Source organism: Scylla paramamosain, chromosome 26, assembly GCF_035594125.1.
Source record: "Scylla paramamosain isolate STU-SP2022 chromosome 26, ASM3559412v1, whole genome shotgun sequence".
Classification (NCBI taxonomy): domain Eukaryota; kingdom Metazoa; phylum Arthropoda; class Malacostraca; order Decapoda; family Portunidae; genus Scylla; species Scylla paramamosain.
This window is the reverse complement of record NC_087176.1, coordinates 2750823-2774117: the sequence shown is the minus strand read 5'-3', so window position 1 is coordinate 2774117 and position 23295 is coordinate 2750823. Positions and strand designations below refer to the sequence as shown.

Sequence of the window (23295 nt, the reverse complement as noted above, 5' to 3'; positions counted from 1 at the left end):
GGTAGGGAACACCAACCCTCACTTCTGGAGGAGACAGGTACCTTAAGAAACTTTATCTTACCTATTTGTTAAACCCAGGTTGGCTTGTGTACTGCCTTGTCCTGTAGTAAGAGACTGTGATGTACTGTACTGCCTTCCACCACCTCCCTTGACAGCCACAGACACTGCGGGAAAGACGGACACACTGACAGACAAACAGTCACCAACAGAGAACAGGATTGTAGGTTTGTATAAAACGGAATGTTCATGCATCACTGATATAAAATTGCATTTGTGTGTGTGTGTGTGTGTGTGTGAGTGTGAGTGCACATGTGTGTGTGTGTGTGTGTGTGTGTGTGAGTATAAGCACAAGGCAATGATGTACTTCATTTGCTGTGTGAAAGAAGCCATATTATAAGACTTTATTTCAGAACCCAGCCTGGACACTGCCCCCTCCGGCCCCTTGTTCCCTGGCCCCTGTAGCTTGTGCTTGTGTAGTGTTGTAGGTGGGGAGAGAACCCATGTCTTCCCCCCCTCCAGTGTAGCCGAGAGAGGGCCACTTGCTGGGGGATGTTTAGGAAACCTCGGGAGGAAAAACAGGTGAAAGAGGCGTGGAGGAGCCGGGAACACTGCGTGGACTGTGGGGTGCTGGGGAGCTGGCGGGGGATGCTTGATGGTGGACTCGTGGGTGCTGTGGTGGGTCAGGTACGCCCCTCCCACCCCAAATCCCTCTCTCTCACCCATGCTTATCTGTGCCCTCCTCATAAGCTTGTCCTGCAAGTCTGGCTTAGTTTGTCCCGTCATATTTTTGCAATTTCTCTCAGTCTCTCTCTCTCTCTCTAAGTCTACCCTCCTTTCCTCCCCTACTCACACCACCTACGTACCTGCAATTTACCAAGTGTCCTCTCTGGAAGTGTCAAGATCTTAGATAGTAAATGTGCTGGTTACTGTTCACTAACACTCACTCACGGCGCTGTTGTGTCGCAAAGGACTCGTGAATGGCAGGCGGAGTCAGAGTTTACCGGGAGACTTGTGTTTTTTTTTTTTTTGCCTTGTGTAGTTGTGCCCCTCGTCCCATGTGGTGCCTCCTCCCTGCCACTGCTGCGGGGACCTGCTGAGGCTGCTGCTCCTGCTGCTCATGCGCTTGTCATGCCCAGCAGAGGCATTGCCCTTCCCGCCCCAGTGGCTGCCACAGTGGAAGTCACAGGCAGTTTTTGTTGATTTATGTAGACAAAGCTTATGAATGATTAATGCTGTCACATCTGTGTTGGAGTAAGTTGTTATTTTTATATATGATACATTTAATACCTATTATTATATTTGAACCTTTGTAAAGCATGTTACTCTAGATTTTACCTCTTATTGTACCTTACGGTCTGAGCCATGACGAGTGTTGATGATAGGCAGAGGCTGTGAGGCTTGACACGGTGAAGCCTTATGTGACTTCTTAAAGGCTTCACATCTTCATCTAAGAATACCCTCAGCACACTCTTTCCTCAAGGGGAACTCCCCCACAGAGGTCACCATTTGTAGCTGCCTTGTACCACATCCTTACATACTTGAATCCTCTTGCAAAGTTAGGCTCCCTGACCTCCTACTTTACAGGAAGCCAACCTCTCACACTTCCAGCATCTGTGCTGCCCTTTCTCATCATCACACTCTAACCCATTCACTCAGGGTGCCAGAACCATCTGTTTTTCCATGTACTGTGACCATAATATGAGAAGCTGATCTAAATGTTTGAGCACACTCAAGGCACATGACCACACCACTTGAGCCATGATGACCACCATGACCCAAGTGGAGGTCATCTTAATTGTCCTGCTGCATCTCATGACTGTAATTTAGTTCCCTCCCCTCACTAAACATACCAAAACTCTTTAAATTTTTATAAACTTTCTTTTACTTTTATCTTCCATCACATCACTGAATCATCTTGACCAGATTTTTTTATTTATTTATTAATACAATTTTTTTTTTCTTTTTAAACAAATGTTAGATGATGTTTAAAAGAGTCAACCTCAGCCTGAATGTTCTTCAACACTCCAAAACTTATTTTTACTGCATATTTTTTGTTGTGTGTAGGTATTTAACCCTAATCATGTTTCTCAAGGCAGTTCATTCTGCTTCCTGAATGTGTATTAATGGGTCAGCCACAGCCAGCATTGTTATGACATGCACTTTGAAAGAATGCAGACTGTTGGTGAGATAGTTAATGACTCCTGCATTTAATTTGATGTCATTTAATTGTTTGCAGTAATCCATGGTGATTGCTAATGCAATGTAGAGGTACCACTACATCTACAGTAACTTTGTGATTGGTGTTGATTCCAGTAATGAACAAGATTTGGTTCTCTATGATCACTGTGAAGGATATCCAGTGGAGGAGAAGTGGAGATGCTTGAGCCTCCACTCTAGGCCAGCTGTTGGTCACTGACAGTCCAGCAGACACATCCACCATGTACTTGTGTTGATGCAGAGTTACTTATGGTCATTTATCCTGCAGCATGTGCATATCTTGTTTGGCTGAAGTATGAGGAGCAGCAGACATAGTTTTTAGACATCACCCGAGGCTTACATCATTGCAGCTACAATATGCATGAAGACATCTGCCAGTATACTTATACACTTAAGAGTTTTGGTCATGACAATATCTGCCAGATTCTTGTCTTGCTTGCCACTCTTTGTTGACATACCGGTCCGTCCCCAGAGAAATGTGATGGGGCGCACCAGTCGTGTGGTGGTGGCGGGGGCCCGACAGTGTGGCAAGACCTCCATACTTGAGAAGGCCATCTATGCAAACTCAACAGCTGAAAAGGTGAGGATGACTAGACATGGTCCCATTCACAATGACTCCTTGCATTCTTATCCTTAAGTATTATAGAGTTGTGTTTGTAAGTAATCACATATTAGCTTGTTAGAAACTCTCCAAGTGGATCTTAAAAATACAAGTACAGAAATAACAGAAGTACCAAATTAGATGTCTAAAGTGTGTGACTCAGCAAGGCATTCTGTAGGAACCCCAGTGCTTGTGAGTAAATGCAGAGGTATGACAGGGTTAGTGTACCTCATGAAAATGTTGTGTAACTGTGCATGGGACATGTCCATGGATGGGATGTCAAGTGAAATAAAAACTAAAGGAAAGGAAAGGAAACAGAAAGAAGCTTATTGGGAAGTTTAGCATATGATAATTAACTTATTAGTGAGTGCTACATATATTGTTCTTGGTAATGTGAGTGAGAATAGTGGGTAGTGAGTGAAACTGTTCATCCTCTGCAAACATTGAAAGTAAATGTTAAAATCAGAAAAGCTTGTCAAGGTATGAGGTTGAGGCATTCTTCTCTGCCACAGCAGTACATCCCCACGGTGGAGGACACCTATGTGGGCATTGTGGAGACGGAGCGAGGGACACGGGAGAAGCTGCGGTTCTATGACACAGCAGGTCTGGATGCCCAGCACCGCAACCTGCCGCAGCACTACCACGCCCTGGCTGATGGCTACGTGCTGGTGTAGTGTTACAGACAGCCTCTCCTTCCAGCTCCTCACTGACATGAAGAAGGACATAGACCGCCACAAGGAGAAGAAAGATGTAAGATATTTTCTCTTGTTCTTCCCTACAAAGATGTATTAACTTCATATCAAAATGTTATAAGAGAAAACACTAGGTGCTTAGCCTCATCAATAACATGGCACAGAAGCATAGAGAAATTGAATCCAATTATGTGGAAGGGCTGTTGTTGTCTGTTGTCAGCCACATCCTGAGAACCATAAGCACACCAAGGAGGGGTTGCTGATGTCTCTGTGAATTCATTTTAATGTGGCTTACCTATAATGCTCCCCAGTCCCTCTCTGGCTTACCTGTAATGCTCCACGTTCCATTGAGATGAACCAAAAGAATGAAGCAGACCTCTTTTGTTGTTAGGGCCACAGTGATTTAATGATCCTTATGAGCCCTGAAGCAAACCACCCCTGCAGGTCCCCATCATCATCCTGGGCAACAAGAGTGACCTGGCAGGCAGCAGCGGCGGGGTGGATGAAGCAACAGCTGAGCGGTGGGCAGCGGGGGAGCGGCTGAGGGTGTGGCAGGTAAACACAGTGGACCGCAACCTGCTGCTGGAGCCGTTCATGAACCTTGCCTCCCGTCTCAACCCGCAGCCCAACAAGACCTCCTTCCCTCAGCTTCATATGGGCCGCAAGAACAAGGACTGAGGCAGCCATGGAAGTGAGGGACATGCGGCCTTCAGGGATCATTTGGACTTGGTTATTTCAATTTAAATTTCGTGCAGGTCATATTTTTCTCCTTGTAATTTATAATACTTGCTTTATCCTCCAAAATACTTCTTCATTTCCAGGGAAATTGGGTATTATGTTATTGGTGGTATCTTGTTTGTAATTATCAAGTTGAAGAATTATGAGTGATGGATAAATCAAGGACAGACACTGCAAGCATGTACAGTACAGCAATATTGCCATTCATCATCCTTGAGGGATTTAGGGTTGTAGCTTGTCAGTATCTTGTCTTTGGTAACAAGTGGTTGTTATTGGCAACACTAGTCTGCTGCCACTGTTGCATTCCAAAATGTGAAATTATAGGTGATGTGCCTTTGCAGTGGATGATCTGACCACATAGTACAAGTTGACTTATTTATTTTTACACAGGTTCCTCCCTACTAAGTACTTTTAAGTATTGTAAAAATTTATGACCAAATCAGTAAAGTTGCCAAATTTTATTAAGGTGCCACTTTTGATGATAAATGCACAAGTCATCCACATTCTGCCACAAAACTCCATATAAAAGGTAAAGCTGTATTATTCAGTTGTCATAAACACAGGGCACTCTTCCCTGAGAAGAGATTAGTAATGTGGAAGTTTAGGCAGAAGATTTAGTACCTATATAGTGGATAAATTTTAGTGTTAACTAAAAATTATTTAATATATCATTGTGAAAGAAATTAGGGTGCTATATATCAACAAACATATATACATACCCTCTAAGAAAGAAAATGTGCTCATCAAATTATTGTAGGTGCCCACATATACGAGTATTGCTGGAAGCCAGCATCTACCTAAGAGAATGTTCAGATTGTACTGAGATCCCTGTAGACTTAGATGTCAGAAATCCTTCGTGCAACTGTACTGCGTCTGCAGGTCCCCCAAGCAGGCCAGTCAGCAACCTTTACATTCCTAGGGCCTCATCTTCTTGGGTAGAATGGAATCGATTCTTTCATCAAGTAACCTTCATATATAATTTGAAAGTAATAACAAGGTAATCCTGTTGGTCTGTGTGAAGTTTGACCAATCAAAACCAACCATTGACAACATTGCTGTCATAATTTGTGGAATAGCTTTCAATTCCCCCACCAGTACCTGGCAGACACATTATTAGTCCTGAGATAAAGGATACTTGACCCATTTTGTATTTAACATGGACATTTTAGCTAATATAAAATAATTTCCTTTTCTCAAAGGGGACAATTTTATTGTAACCTTTTTGGTCTGTTGTAGCTAATAAATGTGAAAATTTCTGTGAATTTTTAATACATTTGAGTGGTTTTGTTGAGAGGTACAGGGTGACATGGAGGAGTGTTGAGATTTCAGATAGTAAACACTTAATTATCACTGGGTTAAGTGGGTAAAGGGAGCAATTATTCCCTGTAGATTATAAAAGGTAACTGAAAGGGAGTGATGGAGCATTGATGAAGTTTCTTGAAATACTTGGGTTATGAACAAGACGTACTCAGTACCATAACTTTATTTTGCACTTAATTATCACTGGGTTAAGTGGGTAAAGGGAGCAATTATTCCCTGTAGATTATAAAAGGTAACTGAAAGGGAGTGATGGAGCATTGATGAAGTTTCTTGAAATACTTGGGTTATGAACAAGACGTACTCAGTACCATAACTTTATTTTGCACTAAGTTTCGCCACTCAGACTGCTGGCATCTTCAGTCTAATAGAATAAAATACATATTCAATTTACAATTACACCAAAATACTTAAAATATTATAATATAAGATTCCACACCAATATCTCTTATATTAGCCTGAAGATGCCATCAAGTCTGAGTTAAGTTAGGTTAGGTTAGGTTACATTAAGTTAGGTAGAGAGAGAGAGAGAGAGAGAGAGAGAGAGAGAGAGAGAGAGAGAGAGAGAGAGAGAGAGAGAGAGAGAGAGAGAGAGAGAGAGAGAGAGAGAGAGAGAGAGAGAAAATACAAGCTATCTCATTGGACATACATCTAAATTGGTGTACACAAGCCTTACCTAATATGTGTATGGATGTCTGAGCATATACCAGCATCTCTTATGAGTCTGTGTGTGTGTGTGTGTACCAGCCTTACCAAGTGTGTGTGTGTGTTTCTAAGTGTACACCAGTGTTTGCGTACAAGTTTACATGTGTACACCAGCCTTAGTAAGTATTTCAGTGTGTTTTTAATTGTATACCAGCATGAATTTTGTGTTTTTTTTTGTGTGTTTTTAAGTGTATACCAGCATGAATTTTGTGTTTTTTTAAGTGTTTGAGTGTTTATTTAAATTATCTGTTATCCCAGCCCCTCCAGACCCACCTATGGCATACAGCGTCAGTCCAGAGTACAGCCCCAGGTTGGTCTCGTTAGCCCCGATGAGGATGAAAGCAGGAATCATCATCATTAGGCCCTGTGGATGGTGAGGGTGGTAGAGCAGGCAGTGGTGGGTTAAATAATATTGTTACTGATAAATTCTGTCGTTTTATATTATAATTATTTGGCTACACAGTAAAAATATAGATTTGAAAATATACTTTGTAAACCTCAGTAACTTCCACTACAGCCTGTTAAACTAGAACCATGAAAACTCCCTTGAAAACCCCAGTAACTTCCACTACAGCCTGCTAAACTAGAACCATGAAAACTCCCTTGAAAACACACACACAGGCAACCCCCTCCCGGCCACACACACACACACACACAAACAAAACAGACAATTTACCTCAAAACACTTGCAAAAACAGCCCCAAAACACACCTCTAATCTTTGCCTTTTTTTTCTTATTTACGCGACTTTTCCTTAATATTTTCCGGTATAAGATAATGTAAAATACTTAAAAGACTCCGTACTAGTTGTTTATTTATCAAAAGTAACCTCAATTAGTGAATTATAACGCGACCGTCCCTGTCTCAACACTGTACCATTATACAATGTTGACATCCTGACGATTCTGTAAGAAAGATGCAAGAAGTTTAATCCTCTTCCTCGTCTTCCTCACCCTCATCCTCCTTTCTTCCCCTTCCTCCTCTGGCAGAAAAGGGATACGAGGAGGAAGTAAACGAAAATAAAGAAAGGAATAAGGAAATACTGAATAAAGAAAGAAATAGCGAATAATATGATTTAAAACTTTGTCCCTGTTATTTTCCTTCATTTAAATCCTATTCCTCCTCTTCTTCCTCCTAATCTTCCTTTCTTCTTCCTTCTCAACATTACTCACCATTTTGTGGTTTTAAATGAAAGATTTATATATCTTGCGAACATTTTCAACACACACACACACACACACACACACACACACTGCATAAGCATATGTACAACGAAAGACAAGGCAACACACACACACACACACACACACTGTATAAGCATCTGTACAACGAAAGACAAGGCAACACACACACACACACACTGTATAAGCATCTGTACAACGAAAGACAAGGCAACACACACACACACACACACACACACTGCATAAGCATCTGTACAACGAAAGACAAGGCAACACACACACACACACACACACACACACACACACACACACACACACTGCATAAGCATCTGTACAACGAAAGACAAGGCAACACACACACACACACACACACACTGTATAAGCATATGTACAACGAAAGACAAGGCAACACACACACACACACACACACACACACACACACACACACACACACACACCAGAAACACCTAGAAACACATTTTTCCTCCCCAAAAACATCCAGAAGCACAATTTTCCTTTCAAAACACCCCAAAAAACACTTATTTATGCCAAAAAAAAACACTAAAAATTAATTAAATTCCTTTCAATAACACCCAAAAACACACTTTTCCAGCCAAAAACACTTAAAAAAACACATTCTCCTTTCGAAACACCCAAGAAACACTTACTTCTACACAAAAACACCGAAAAAAACATATAATTTGCTTCCAAAACACCAAAAACATTAAAAATGCCTAGAAAAAAAATTGCTTATTTAACTCAAAACACTTCATCTTATATAACAAGGCAGCTACATCACTACTACTACTACTACTACTACTACTACTACTACTACTACTACTAGTACTACTTTTGCTTACCTTTAAAACGCTGGAAATTCAGTGAAAATATTGTCTTCTTAATATTTCTTCTTTTCCTTCTCTTCCTCCTTCCTTTCCTTCTTCTTTTTCCTCCTCCTTCTTCTTCATTTCTCCTTCTTTCTTCTCTTTCTATTCTTCTCTATGCATGAAAACAGCTGGAAAATATAGGAAATAACACTAAATACTGATGGAAGGGCAGTGGGAGGAGGGAAGGTCCAGGGTCTCGGTTCCCGGATGAAGGCGGCTGATGACGTCACGTCCGCCATATTTACGTTACGCAAATGATTTTGAAAATGACCCCTCGCAAAAATGGAGCTAGGCCGGAATGCTTTACATATTATGAAAGGGCATAATTTTAAATTAATTCTGGACATATAAAAATATTCCAAGCTTCAGTAATAATAAAGCTATATTTAAATAACTATATGAAAAAGTGTTCGAACAAACGCGATAAAAAAAAACATTCCAAAGTCCACAAATCTCATTTCTCACGAACACAATACACTTTAAAAAATCGAAACTATTTTTACAAACAATCAGAAGTTAACTGGAAGCTGAAATAAATAAATAAATAATTTATAAATGTCAACTTTTTGAGTGTTCAACGGGTCTAAAACCCCTCTAAAAGTCCACTTATTTCACTCAAAAGCATCATAACATATTTAAAAAACAATAAACGATTTTTTGAGCCCATAAAATCTTGCCTAGCGGCTGAAATAAAAAATTATGTTTGGCGGTATGAAAAATTTAACGGCAAACAGCAACACTTATTTACGCTGAAACAACCTCATAATCGACATGTTTCCCTTAACACTCGCACGCAAAACACTCAAAACACCACCAAATATTTTTACAAACCATAAAATCTTAGTTAAAAAGCCTAAATATATAAGTTAAGAAAATAGAAAAAATATTGGAACCGGGGGTAGACTCTGGCAATCCATCATGGCGGCCGCGGGAGGGCTGGGAGGGGGTTCAGTTGTAAACAAGCTTGGCTATCTCTCTTTCCTTATTATTTGTGGTTGTTATGAAGGTTATTTCTCTATTTTCTGGATTAATTTCAGCTGTGTGTATGCGTATGTGTGTGTGTTTGTGTCTGTGTGTGTCTGTATGTGTGTGTGTGTACGAGGTGTGTCATTAAAGTTCCAGGACTGGTGTCCTAAAAGATAAATTTCAAACCCAAGCCACAAACCACCATATTTCCCCTTCAAAGTAATCCTTCTGGAGTATACAACTGCGCTCCCAACCCTCTACAGTCACTAATCTTTTTCTTACGTGCTTTTAAAATCATGTCCTCTGTTGCAGGTCGTTTAACAATGAGCGCTGAACAGCGAACAAACTTGAAGTTTTTGGTGCAGTTGGGGAAAACGCCGTCAGAAGCACTGGGTATGCTGCAAAAAGTGTACGGGGATGAGACAATGTCACGCTCACGTGTTTTTGAGTGGTGCAAGAGGTTCAAAGAGGGCCGGGAGGACGTGGAAGATGACCCCAGGAGTGGAAGACCCTCAACGAGCAGGAATGAGGCCAATGTTGAGCGTGTCAAGCAGATGGTGCGTGACGATCGTCGGTTGACTGTTCGAAAGATCGCAGATGAGCTTGGCATGAACCACAACAGCGTGTGGAAGATTATCACTGAAGATCTGGGCATGCGGAAAGTCTGTGCGAAGATGGTGCCGAGACTCCTGAACGATGACCAGAAGGGACGACGCATGCAGGTGTGTCAGGACATCCTCGAGCGTCTGGAAACTGAACCAGACTTGCTCAGGAGAGTCATCACCGGCGATGAGTCCTGGGTATTTGAGTACGACCCGGAGACCAAACGCCAGAGCCTTCAATGGAAGAGTCCGGCGTCGCCACGGCCGAAGAAAGCAAGGCAGTCCAGGTCCAGCTTCAAGGTCATGTTGATCGCTTTCTTCGATGTGAGGGGCATCGTCCACTGCGAGTTCTTGCCACAGGGCCAGACAGTCAACCAACATGTGTACAAAGAAGTACTGCGGCGTCTGCTTCGTGCAGTGCGCGAGAAGAGGCGGGAGTTGTGGCAGGGCAACTCGTGGCTGCTTCACCACGACAATGCGCCTGCTCACAATGCCCTGAGCATCAGAGAGTTCTTGGCCAAGAAGAACATCGCCGTGCTGGAGCAACCGCCCTACTCACCTGACCTCGCTCCGTGCGACTTCTTCCTCTCCCCCAAGCTCAAGGAGGTCATGAAGGGGACCCGTTTTGATGATGCGGACGACATCAAAAAGGCCGTGACGACGGAGCTGAGGAGCATCCCGCAAGAATCCTTCCAGCAGTGCATGCAAGCCTGGCAGAGAAGGATGGACAAGTGCATGCGGTGCCAGGGGGATTACTTCGAAGGAGATAACCTATAGTTTGTAGCCTGGATGTGAAATAAAACTTGTGTGGCACCAGTCCTGGAACTTTAATGACACACCTCGTATATATATATATGTATGCGTATGTGTGTGTGTATGTGTGTGTGTGTCCGCCTCTATTCCATGATAAATAGCATTATTTTCTCTCTTCTCTTCTCCCTTTTTGCTATTAAGTATCAAGTATTTTCCAGGTATTTCCAGTGTTTTCCAGGTACTGTCGTAGGTTGAAGCCAGACCTCTGCTACCTGTCACTACTAGACTCACCTTAATTGACCTCCTGTGCCTCTGTGGTCCCGTTCCCTGGTGTTTAAATGAAAAGAGGACACACACACAACCGCACTGCACGGTGTTTCCCAGGTACACTGAGGAAGACAATAAAAAATAATAAATAAATAAAAAAACATTCCCAAAACGCCTGGAGCAGTCTGCCTCCTTCCCTCGGTGAAGGAGGTGGAAACAAGCGGACCCTCACCATAGGGTACAACCGGATACTTTAATTATATGGCAGGAAATGCGAGGGTACATTGACTTTATAAGCGAATAGAAATGAAAACATGTCACTTGAAGCACTGTGAGGTGTTAAGAGATAGAGAGAGAGAGAGAGGGAGTCGGTTCCACACGCCAACTAGCCTATCACTTATAATTAAACCTTTAAATTGACGGAAACTCGAATAAAAGCATAGAAAACGAGAGGACTGAGTTTATAAGCGAACCTTAAAATTAATTAGAAATTATGAAAGACACAGTAGACTGTTTATAATGATACTGAAGACTGAAAGAGTTAAAGGGTTAGCCTATCACTCACAATTAAACCATAAATTAATGAAAACTCCAATAAAATCATAGAAAACGAGTTAACCAATATCTTCACTCCTTCATCTCCTATTCTGTCCACCTCCCCAATGCAAGAGTCAACCAGTATATTCACTCTTTCACCACTATTCTGTCCACCTCCCCAATGCAAGAGTTAACCAGTATATTCACTCTTTCACCACTATTCTGTCCACCTCCCCAATACAAGAGTCAACCAGTATATTCACTCTTTCACCACTATTCTGTCCACCTCCCCAATGCAAGAGTCAACCAGTATATTCACTCTTTCACCACTATTCTGTCCACCTCCCCAATGCAAGAGTGAAGCAGTATATTCAGTGTTTCACCACTATTCCATCCACCTCCCCAATGCAAGAGTCAACCAGTATATTCACTCTTTCACCACTATTCTGTCCACCTCCCCAATGCAAGAGTCAAGCAGTATATTCAGTGTTTCACCACTATTCCATCCACCTCCCTAATCAGTGTGTATCTGGCTGTGGTACATAAGCATATACAAAGGAATATTTCTAAGATAAGGGTGTGATTGGCTAACTTAACACACACACAACAATTGGTTCTACTTCAAATTGATTTACTAACAATGTGTCTGTGATATATATGCACTGCCAAGAGCTTGTATATAGACTATGCTAACCTAACCTAACACACATATAATAAAATAAACAAATGTCATAGGATACATTTTTTATTTACAGATAAAGTATATTTACAACACCACACAATGAAAAACATGAATACGATGGCTCAATCTATATTTACGTGGACTCTTGCAACCAAAACACCATGATATTCTGCATGACATGATAATAATAATAATAATAATAATAATAATAATAATAACAAGGTTAGCATGAGGAATGACTGATTATAATTCAACCAGCATTGGCAGATTTTATGATGAAATGTTGTTACAAGGTATTATAGGCCTGTACCATCACCAGTTCATTTATATAGGCTGTTTTTGAGGAGGCAGAGGCCAAGAGAAGGAGAGAGAGAAAGGTGTTAGGCAAGAAACAAAAGAATAATCTCATTTCATCTCACCTCTCTCTCTCTATACCTCTCTAACTTGTCTACATTTCTCATTATAAATATTTTTGAAAGTTTAAGCTGCGAGAGAGACAGGAATAATGTCACTTCATCTCACCTCTCTCTCTCTCTTCACCTCCCTAACTTGTCTAAATGTTGATATTTTTAGAGGTTCAGGGGAGACAAAAGGTGATATGAGGTGCTATGACAGAAAATACATAGGAATATTCTCACTTCATCTCACCTCTCTCTCTCTCTTCACCTCCCTAACTTGTGTCACAGGGTAACTACCTAGTAGATGACAAAGAAGAGGAAGAAGTTAGTCAGTTTGTGGGAGTTTTGGGGATGAGTTAAGTTAATCCCATTACGTCACACTGATGGAATGCCCTTAGGGAAACGTACGTATGTGTGTGTGTGTGTGTGTGTGTGTGGGGAAAGATATAATTGCTTATGTACAGTCTCTCTCTCTCTCTCTCTCTCTCTCTCTCTCTCTCTCCTCATTTTACGAAGCATATCAACAACTGCACGTTTATGAAGCTCTACCAGAAATTATACACATTTTCCAGGGTGGTTTCAAGACTCCATCAACAAATTTAAGGGGGGAATCTTTACGCATTTTCAAGGGTGCTTTCAAGATTCCAGAGGTAGATTATCTGTAAGACTGGAAATATTGCGTCACGTCTCAGCAACCTTTAAAAGCAACTAATGGAAACCAGGAGAGATATGTATTTTCCTGCCAGATTCCCTCACTTAGAGGAAAATAAGGCACAATAGAGATAAAATAAGATGAAGACACACCAAAAAATTAATGAGTGTAATGAAGGAAAAGGTCACAACAATACGCGAGTTTCTCTTTAAATTAGTTGTCAAAGATGTAATTTTCTGGAAGACCCACTCACCCAGACTTGCTCATTAGACAGAAAAAAAGAAACGATAGGAATAAAATTAGGTAAAGACACAAAAAAGTCAATGCACATAATTATGGCCTGTATTCTGAAACTCTTTGCTCTCTCAGTACGGCTATTTTCAAAAGCCACATAGATAACTAGCCGAGTTTTCAAGGCTATTTCTCCTATTAATAATGTAGAAATCTTATTGATCTGTCACTAGGACCATAAAAACACTCTTGGAAATTAGTGTAATTTTAAGTAGAGCCTATTGGAAGCAGTGAAGGTGCGGCGAAGTGTTTCAGAATATATTAATATAAGAAAGGCCTCGAATATACACGAATATCCCTTGAAACCACTTATCTTTTAACACAATTTTCTTCCATACTGACTCATTATACCGATAAAAATATACTTAGGACTGAATAAAGCACACAAATCAATACGCACAATAAACAAAAGCCGCACATTAACAAACAAGTCTCCCTTAAAACAAGTTATCAATGACGTAATTTCTGACAGACTCCCTCACTCTCGTTCTCACCCCCTCCCTCCCTCACACAGACTCAGCAGAGACTCGACGAGGATGTGACCTGTGTGGGGCCTTCAGATTCCTCCTCAGAGCCTCGTTATATGGTGAGGGAAGAGCCTGAGATATGAGAGTGGCTGTGTGGGTGTGGTGAGGGAGGCTGTGACAGTAACGGGGCACCTAATCTGGCAGGACGTTATGTGTTATGAATGTATGGCTGTTATTAGTGTGATGAGGAATGCTGTGGAAGACTAGGGCATCTAATTTGGCTGGCCGTGAGTGTGGTGAAGGAGGCTGTGAAGGACTGCTGGAGATTTACCTGGCTGTACAGTACCTCGTCTTACCTGGGGAGCAATGACACTTCCTCCTGAGCTCTTGTATTTAGATGATAGACAAGTTTGAATTAGGATTTTTCTTAATTATTTACATACTTATTTACTCTTGTCCCTCTTACTACTACCCTTCCTACTTATTCATTACTGTTTCTCCGGGGCTCGCGTTTAGATGGATATTTGAGAGGCCTGTCATTCACTCACCAGGTTGGGGTAGTTCAAGTCTGCAGATACGCCAGTCCACAGGAAGTATAGTTAAGGGTTTGCCAGAGTAGACTGAGTGATGTGCTTTTCAGAGAACCAGTGAATACAATCAGTTAATTTTTTTTTTACCTCCTTATTTACTTATTATTTCCAAGCTCCTGTATTGGATTTGTGTTTGACATTTTTTTTTTTTTTACTTCCTTATTTACTTATTATTTCCAAGCTCCTGTATTGGATTTGTGTTTGACAGGCCTTGATTGGGAGTTTCCTTGCTTACCTACTTACTGTGTTCATATTGTGTTGATAACACCAGTCACATATTTGAGAATAAAAACAATTAATAAATCAGTGACAACTGAACAAATAAAAGTAAGAACAAAACGCAAAAACAACTAAACCAAACCAAAATTGGAGTGTTCAAGATGGTGAGAAGTTAAGTTGATAACAACTTTATGAATTTACAGCTTCATAAGTAAAAGCATACAAATGAAAAATGAAACTTTTCCCATGTGAAGCTCTAACTGCCAGGATAAAGAGGTGTGGCCAATTCTGTTCCTCCCTGTAATGGGTAATGACCAGAAGAGGGAGTCTAGAATCTCCATAGTGGGAGAGGGACATCCAGGAAGCTTATCTGCTTTCTTGGTGGGATGAGGATGGTGGTGGATGGCGAGGGAGATGGCAGGCAGCATGACTGCATAGTTCCCTGGTAAGTGAGATGGCAGGCAGCATTCCAGTAGGCAGCTACACGGCACACTGCCCCTGGCTGCTTGACTCTCCGTGTCCTGCAGGGGTTGGTGGGCACAGGGTGAGGCTTCCATGTGGTGTTGAGACACAGAGTAGAGGTGCAGGTCTTGCCTCTACAACTGAGGGAACCGGAAAGAACAAAGACTCTAGGGGAACCACAGCATCATGTCTCTTCCTCTTTTGCTGGTCAGCATGATGTGCCATTGTTCTGATTGGCTGTCTCTCCCTCCATGGGTTTTAATATTCCTTTTTTTTGTCTTTCCTTCTCCTTTTTGGTATTCTACCTATCCTAAACTCTTCTTGGTTTGTTCCCATTAACATATCATGGATAATCCACTCGTAGATTAACCCTGAACATGGATTCTCACTAGTTAAGGCACATGTTATTTGAATAATAGGGTGGTACGAAAAAAGGTGTTTCAAAACAAAACTGTGATATGTGGCTCATCCCTTGAGTGCTAGAAAATCTCCTCTCTCCATACCACTTTCCTTTACATTTGATAGTTTTTTCAATAGATATTGACAGGTTTTGGGTTGCTATCCCTTATTCTTTCTCTCCTCCAGGTTTTTGAAGGTCCTTTTTCTCCTTCTGTTCCCAACCTTCAGAGCCTTTTTTTTTTTTTTTTTTTTTTTTACTGTGCTGTTGTGCTTCCTTTTGGGACCTGACCCTCTGGGCAACTTCAGGCTGCATTCCATCCACCCCCAGCAGTCCTGACCCTGGTGGTGTGACAAGCACCCTATCTGGTCCTCCATCTTGGGTTGCATTACCACCCCTCTTAAGGGTTGTCTCCTATGTCAACTCCATCCAGTAATTTCCTCATAGGCCAGGACTTCCTCAGGTTCTACTGATCCTCTGGTTTTCTTACCTTGATTTCTTACTTGATAAGGGTCTTCTTTCCTTTATCAGTCACTGTTGCACCTTTCAACCATCAGAATCCTAGAGAACAACAGAAAAACTACCACAATGGTTGGCTAATTCCATATGCAAAAAAAGAAAAGGGAGATGTTTATATAGAGCTGTCAGGGTGGAAGTGTTTTTAAATTTCCTTAGGAAGTGTGTGTTCATAAGACTTATTGGATGATAGTGTTTATAGTAGTAGGTTAGGAAGCCAGTGCTTAGCTCCTTATGATACTGAAGCATGAAGATTCCAGATAGCCAATATATTTTTATTTTATAAGTACATAGCTTAGAGAAATAAGTTCTTGGGGTGTAATAGGGTAGTCCACAAGACTGTCACTTTCCATTGTTGACGTATGGAGTTTAGAGTGTAAATGATGTGTGTGTGTGTGTGTGTGTGTGTGTGTGTGTGTGTGGGATTGCCAGCCTGGTATATAGATAGATAGATAAATGTGTATAGTTAGTTATGTATGTAACCACCATGTCATGTTTGTAAAGAGTGAAATGGCTCGTAAGCAGTGTTTATTTCAGCTGTGATTATTTAAAGGGTTTTGATTAATATTAAAGAATTTTACATTGATTAAAAAGAGGATCAGTGGATGTGATGGTTTATTTTCTTGGTGCTGGTGTGTCATGTCTTCTCTTTCAGCCTCCTTCCCTTTTTGTTGAGGAGCACTGCCACATTAGCATTGATTTTCTATCCCAAGGTGTCTCTCCACTGACAACCTTTGCTGGTAAATTTTTGGGTGACTGCATCCTGCTGATTACAAGATGAAACTGTTTTTCTGATAGACTTTGATTAGTTATGAGTTAAATTCTTTCCCTTTTACTGATGGAAGACAAACACTTCCACTAGTGGTGAACTTCCATGAATGTTTGTGACACACACACACACACACACACACTCACACACACACACGCATGCACGCACGTACACACACATGCACACACACACACACACACACACACACACACACACACACACACACACACACACACACACACACACACACACACACACACACACACACACACACCAAAAAAAAAAATACATGGAGGGTAGTTCTACATACAAACTATACACAACAATGCAATTTTCTAACCTTGGATCAGTAGAAAACATTAAAAAAAGTAACCAACCAAGCATCAGAGATAAACAATGTAAACTGTGTTGTAATTTACATAAACTTATTACATTTAGTCACTAAAATTTTGTTTGCATTTAGGAAGTTATCATACAGTATCATGTAACATTCATGGTGCAGTACCTTCTCTGTGTGGTGACGTGCTCTGAGCAGCAGGTGATGCTCGGAGGCACACGGTGTGGTAGGGAACACCAACCCTCACTTCTGGAGGAGACAGGTACCTTAAGAAACTTTATCTTACCTATTTGTTAAACCCAGGTTGGCTTGTGTACTGCCTTGTCCTGTAGTAAGAGACTGTGATGTACTGTACTGCCTTCCACCACCTCCCTTGACAGCCACAGACACTGCGGGAAAGACGGACACACTGACAGACAAACAGTCACCAACAGAGAACAGGATTGTAGGTTTGTATAAAACGGAATGTTCATGCATCACTGATATAAAATTGCATTTGTGTGTGTGTGTGTGTGTGTGTGAGTGTGAGTGCACATGTGTGTGTGTGTGTGTGTGTGTGTGTGAGTGAGTATAAGCACAAGGCAATGATGTACTTCATTTGCTGTGTGAAAGAAGCCATATTATAAGACTTTATTTCAGAACCCAGCCTGGACACTGCCCCCTCCGGCCCCTTGTTCCCTGGCCCCTGTAGCTTGTGCTTGTGTAGTGTTGTAGGTGGGGAGAGAACCCATGTCTTCCCCCCCTCCAGTGTAGCCGAGAGAGGGCCACTTGCTGGGGGATGTTTAGGAAACCTCGGGAGGAAAAACAGGTGAAAGAGGCGTGGAGGAGCCGGGAACACTGCGTGGACTGTGGGGTGCTGGGGAGCTGGCGGGGGATGCTTGATGGTGGACTCGTGGGTGCTGTGGTGGGTCAGGTACGCCCCTCCCACCCCAAATCCCTCTCTCTCACCCATGCTTATCTGTGCCCTCCTCATAAGCTTGTCCTGCAAGTCTGGCTTAGTTTGTCCCGTCATATTTTTGCAATTTCTCTCAGTCTCTCTCTCTCTCTCTAAGTCTACCCTCCTTTCCTCCCCTACTCACACCACCTACGTACCTGCAATTTACCAAGTGTCCTCTCTGGAAGTGTCAAGATCTTAGATAGTAAATGTGCTGGTTACTGTTCACTAACACTCACTCACGGCGCTGTTGTGTCGCAAAGGACTCGTGAATGGCAGGCGGAGTCAGAGTTTACCGGGAGACTTGTGTTTTTTTTTTTTTTGCCTTGTGTAGTTGTGCCCCTCGTCCCATGTGGTGCCTCCTCCCTGCCACTGCTGCGGGGACCTGCTGAGGCTGCTGCTCCTGCTGCTCATGCGCTTGTCATGCCCAGCAGAGGCATTGCCCTTCCCGCCCCAGTGGCTGCCACAGTGGAAGTCACAGGCAGTTTTTGTTGATTTATGTAGACAAAGCTTATGAATGATTAATGCTGTCACATCTGTGTTGGAGTAAGTTGTTATTTTTATATATGATACATTTAATACCTATTATTATATTTGAACCTTTGTAAAGCATGTTACTCTAGATTTTACCTCTTATTGTACCTTACGGTCTGAGCCATGACGAGTGTTGATGATAGGCAGAGGCTGTGAGGCTTGACACGGTGAAGCCTTATGTGACTTCTTAAAGGCTTCACATCTTCATCTAAGAATACCCTCAGCACACTCTTTCCTCAAGGGGAACTCCCCCACAGAGGTCACCATTTGTAGCTGCCCTGTACCACATCCTTACATACTTGAATCCTCTTGCAAAGTTAGGCTCCCTGACCTCCTACTTTACAGGAAGCCAACCTCTCACACTTCCAGCATCTGTGCTGCCCTTTCTCATCATCACACTCTAACCCATTCACTCAGGGTGCCAGAACCATCTGTTTTTCCATGTACTGTGACCATAATATGAGAAGCTGATCTAAATGTTTGAGCACACTCAAGGCACATGACCACACCACTTGAGCCATGATGACCACCATGACCCAAGTGGAGGTCATCTTAATTGTCCTGCTGCATCTCATGACTGTAATTTAGTTCCCTCCCCTCACTAAACATACCAAAACTCTTTAAATTTTTATAAACTTTCTTTTACTTTTATCTTCCATCACATCACTGAATCATCTTGACCAGATTTTTTTATTTATTTATTATTACAATTTTTTTTTTCTTTTTAAACAAATGTTAGATGATGTTTAAAAGAGTCAACCTCAGCCTGAATGTTCTTCAACACTCCAAAACTTATTTTTACTGCATATTTTTTGTTGTGTGTAGGTATTTAACCCTAATCATGTTTCTCAAGGCAGTTCATTCTGCTTCCTGAATGTGTATTAATGGGTCAGCCACAGCCAGCATTGTTATGACATGCACTTTGAAAGAATGCAGACTGTTGGTGAGATAGTTAATGACTCCTGCATTTAATTTGATGTCATTTAATTGTTTGCAGTAATCCATGGTGATTGCTAATGCAATGTAGAGGTACCACTACATCTACAGTAACTTTGTGATTGGTGTTGATTCCAGTAATGAACAAGATTTGGTTCTCTATGATCACTGTGAAGGATATCCAGTGGAGGAGAAGTGGAGATGCTTGAGCCTCCACTCTAGGCCAGCTGTTGGTCACTGACAGTCCAGCAGACACATCCACCATGTACTTGTGTTGATGCAGAGTTACTTATGGTCATTTATCCTGCAGCATGTGCATATCTTGTTTGGCTGAAGTATGAGGAGCAGCAGACATAGTTTTTAGACATCACCCGAGGCTTACATCATTGCAGCTACAATATGCATGAAGACATCTGCCAGTATACTTATACACTTAAGAGTTTTGGTCATGACAATATCTGCCAGATTCTTGTCTTGCTTGCCACTCTTTGTTGACATACCGGTCCGTCCCCAGAGAAATGTGATGGGGCGCACCAGTCGTGTGGTGGTGGCGGGGGCCCGACAGTGTGGCAAGACCTCCATACTTGAGAAGGCCATCTATGCAAACTCAACAGCTGAAAAGGTGAGGATGACTAGACATGGTCCCATTCACAATGACTCCTTGCATTCTTATCCTTAAGTATTATAGAGTTGTGTTTGTAAGTAATCACATATTAGCTTGTTAGAAACTCTCCAAGTGGATCTTAAAAATACAAGTACAGAAATAACAGAAGTACCAAATTAGATGTCTAAAGTGTGTGACTCAGCAAGGCATTCTGTAGGAACCCCAGTGCTTGTGAGTAAATGCAGAGGTATGACAGGGTTAGTGTACCTCATGAAAATGTTGTGTAACTGTGCATGGGACATGTCCATGGATGGGATGTCAAGTGAAATAAAAACTAAAGGAAACGAAAGGAAACAGAAAGAAGCTTATTGGGAAGTTTAGCATATGATAATTAACTTATTAGTGAGTGCTACATATATTGTTCTTGGTAATGTGAGTGAGAATAGTGGGTAGTGAGTGAAACTGTTCATCCTCTGCAAACATTGAAAGTAAATGTTAAAATCAGAAAAGCTTGTCAAGGTATGAGGTTGAGGCATTCTTCTCTGCCACAGCAGTACATCCCCACGGTGGAGGACACCTATGTGGGCATTGTGGAGACGGAGCGAGGGACACGGGAGAAGCTGCGGTTCTATGACACAGCAGGTCTGGATGCCCAGCACCGCAACCTGCCGCAGCACTACCACGCCCTGGCTGATGGCTACGTGCTGGTGTACAGTGTTACAGACAGCCTCTCCTTCCAGCTCCTCACTGACATGAAGAAGGACATAGACCGCCACAAGGAGAAGAAAGATGTAAGATATTTTCTCTTGTTCTTCCTTACAAAGATGTATTAACTTCATATCAAAATGTTATAAGAGAAAACACTAGGTGCTTAGCCTCATCAATAACATGGCACAGAAGCATAGAGAAATTGAATCCAATTATGTGGAAGGGCTGTTGTTGTCTGTTGTCAGCCACATCCTGAGAACCATAAGCACACCAAGGAGGGGTTGCTGATGTCTCTGTGAATTCATTTTAATGTGGCTTACCTATAATGCTCCCCAGTCCCTCTCTGGCTTACCTGTAATGCTCCACGTTCCATTGAGATGAACCAAAAGAATGAAGCAGACCTCTTTTGTTGTTAGGGCCACAGTGATTTAATGATCCTTATGAGCCCTGAAGCAAACCACCCCTGCAGGTCCCCATCATCATCCTGGGCAACAAGAGTGACCTGGCAGGCAGCAGCGGCGGGGTGGATGAAGCAACAGCTGAGCGGTGGGCAGCGGGGGAGCGGCTGAGGGTGTGGCAGGTAAACACAGTGGACCGCAACCTGCTGCTGGAGCCGTTCATGAACCTTGCCTCCCGTCTCAACCCGCAGCCCAACAAGACCTCCTTCCCTCAGCTTCATATGGGCCGCAAGAACAAGGACTGAGGCAGCCATGGAAGTGAGGGACATGCGGCCTTCAGGGATCATTTGGACTTGGTTATTTCAATTTAAATTTCGTGCAGGTCATATTTTTCTCCTTGTAATTTATAATACTTGCTTTATCCTCCAAAATACTTCTTCATTTCCAGGGAAATTGGGTATTATGTTATTGGTGGTATCTTGTTTGTAATTATCAAGTTGAAGAATTATGAGTGATGGATAAATCAAGGACAGACACTGCAAGCATGTACAGTACAGCAATATTGCCATTCATCATCCTTGAGGGATTTAGGGTTGTAGCTTGTCAGTATCTTGTCTTTGGTAACAAGTGGTTGTTATTGGCAACACTAGTCTGCTGCCACTGTTGCATTCCAAAATGTGAAATTATAGGTGATGTGCCTTTGCAGTGGATGATCTGACCACATAGTACAAGTTGACTTATTTATTTTTACACAGGTTCCTCCCTACTAAGTACTTTTAAGTATTGTAAAAATTTATGACCAAATCAGTAAAGTTGCCAAATTTTATTAAGGTGCCACTTTTGATGATAAATGCACAAGTCATCCACATTCTGCCACAAAACTCCATATAAAAGGTAAAGCTGTATTATTCAGTTGTCATAAACACAGGGCACTCTTCCCTGAGAAGAGATTAGTAATGTGGAAGTTTAGGCAGAAGATTTAGTACCTATATAGTGGATAAATTTTAGTGTTAACTAAAAATTATTTAATATATCATTGTGAAAGAAATTAGGGTGCTATATATCAACAAACATATATACATACCCTCTAAGAAAGAAAATGTGCTCATCAAATTATTGTAGGTGCCCACATATATTGCTGGAAGCCAGCATCTACCTAAGAGAATGTTCAGATTGTACTGAGATCCCTGTAGACTTAGATGTCAGAAATCCTTCGTGCAACTGTACTGCGTCTGCAGGTCCCCCAAGCAGGCCAGTCAGCAACCTTTACATTCCTAGGGCCTCATCTTCTTGGGTAGAATGGAATCGATTCTTTCATCAAGTAACCTTTATATATAATTTGAAAGTAATAACAAGGTAATCCTGTTGGTCTGTGTGAAGTTTGACCAATCAAAACCAACCATTGACAACATTGCTGTCATAATTTGTGGAATAGCTTTCAATTCCCCCACCAGTACCTGGCAGACACATTATTAGTCCTGAGATAAAGGATACTTGACCCATTTTGTATTTAACATGGACATTTTAGCTAATATAAAATAATTTCCTTTTCTCAAAGGGGACAATTTTATTGTAACCTTTTTGGTCTGTTGTAGCTAATAAATGTGAAAATTTCTGTGAATTTTTAATACATTTGAGTGGTTTTGTTGAAAGAGGTACAGGGTGACATGGAGGAGTGTTGAGATTTCAGATAGTAAACACTTAATTATCACTGGGTTAAGTGGGTAAAGGGAGCAATTATTCCCTGTAGATTATAAAAGGTAACTGAAAGGGAGTGATGGAGTTGGGGACTCTCCTCAGTTTTTTAGTCTTAGGTGTGGTATCATGCCCTCACTGGTAAAAAAATATAGCTGTCCATACACCAAGCTGAGACACCCATTAAAGGGAATCAGTCCGCACAAAAATTCATATGACCACAAATCGGTACAAATTTTCCTGC

At 41.7% G+C, this 23295-nt stretch overlaps 2 protein-coding genes and 1 long non-coding RNA gene across 40 annotated transcripts; 2 read left to right on the top strand and 1 right to left on the bottom strand.

Annotated features, from left to right (window-relative positions):
• The first annotated feature begins 190 nt into the window (after positions 1-190).
• On the top strand, positions 191-5504 carry LOC135113609 (NF-kappa-B inhibitor-interacting Ras-like protein 2). Of its 6 annotated transcripts, none has more exons than XM_064028964.1 (4): positions 191-224; positions 2690-2797; positions 3334-3568; positions 3955-5504. In XM_064028964.1, exons 2-4 carry the CDS (start codon positions 2775-2777, stop codon positions 4186-4188), a joined length of 492 nt encoding a protein of 163 aa, XP_063885034.1. In that variant the 5' UTR covers positions 191-224; positions 2690-2774; the 3' UTR covers positions 4189-5504. The 6 variants fall into 6 exon arrangements, with proteins under 6 accessions (XP_063885034.1, XP_063885035.1, XP_063885033.1 ...); XM_064028965.1 differs by having other exon boundaries at positions 194-220; XM_064028963.1 differs by lacking the exon at positions 191-224 and adding an exon at positions 546-579.
• On the bottom strand, positions 2207-11151 carry LOC135113611 (uncharacterized). 5 transcript variants are annotated; one of them, XR_010274904.1, is made up of 4 exons: positions 10950-11151; positions 8311-8465; positions 6544-6634; positions 2207-2789 (listed from the first exon to the last, which is right to left on the bottom strand). It is a non-coding gene; the product is annotated as an uncharacterized LOC135113611 (long non-coding RNA). The 5 variants fall into 5 exon arrangements; XR_010274902.1 differs by lacking the exon at positions 10950-11151 and having other exon boundaries at positions 8311-8576; XR_010274906.1 differs by lacking the exons at positions 8311-8465; positions 10950-11151 and adding an exon at positions 6982-7529.
• Positions 11152-13899: 2748 nt separating this feature from the next.
• LOC135113606 (NF-kappa-B inhibitor-interacting Ras-like protein 2) lies at positions 13900-22971 on the top strand. 29 transcript variants are annotated; one of them, XM_064028940.1, is made up of 6 exons: positions 13915-14071; positions 17546-17687; positions 17882-18050; positions 20161-20268; positions 20805-21041; positions 21428-22971. In XM_064028940.1, the coding sequence occupies exons 3-6, from the start codon at positions 18021-18023 to the stop codon at positions 21659-21661; spliced, it is 609 nt and encodes a 202-aa protein (XP_063885010.1). In that variant the 5' UTR covers positions 13915-14071; positions 17546-17687; positions 17882-18020; the 3' UTR covers positions 21662-22971. The 29 variants fall into 29 exon arrangements, with proteins under 29 accessions (XP_063885021.1, XP_063885010.1, XP_063885005.1 ...); XM_064028935.1 differs by having other exon boundaries at positions 20802-21041; XM_064028923.1 differs by having other exon boundaries at positions 17882-18155; positions 20802-21041.
• The last annotated feature ends 324 nt before the right edge of the window (positions 22972-23295 follow it).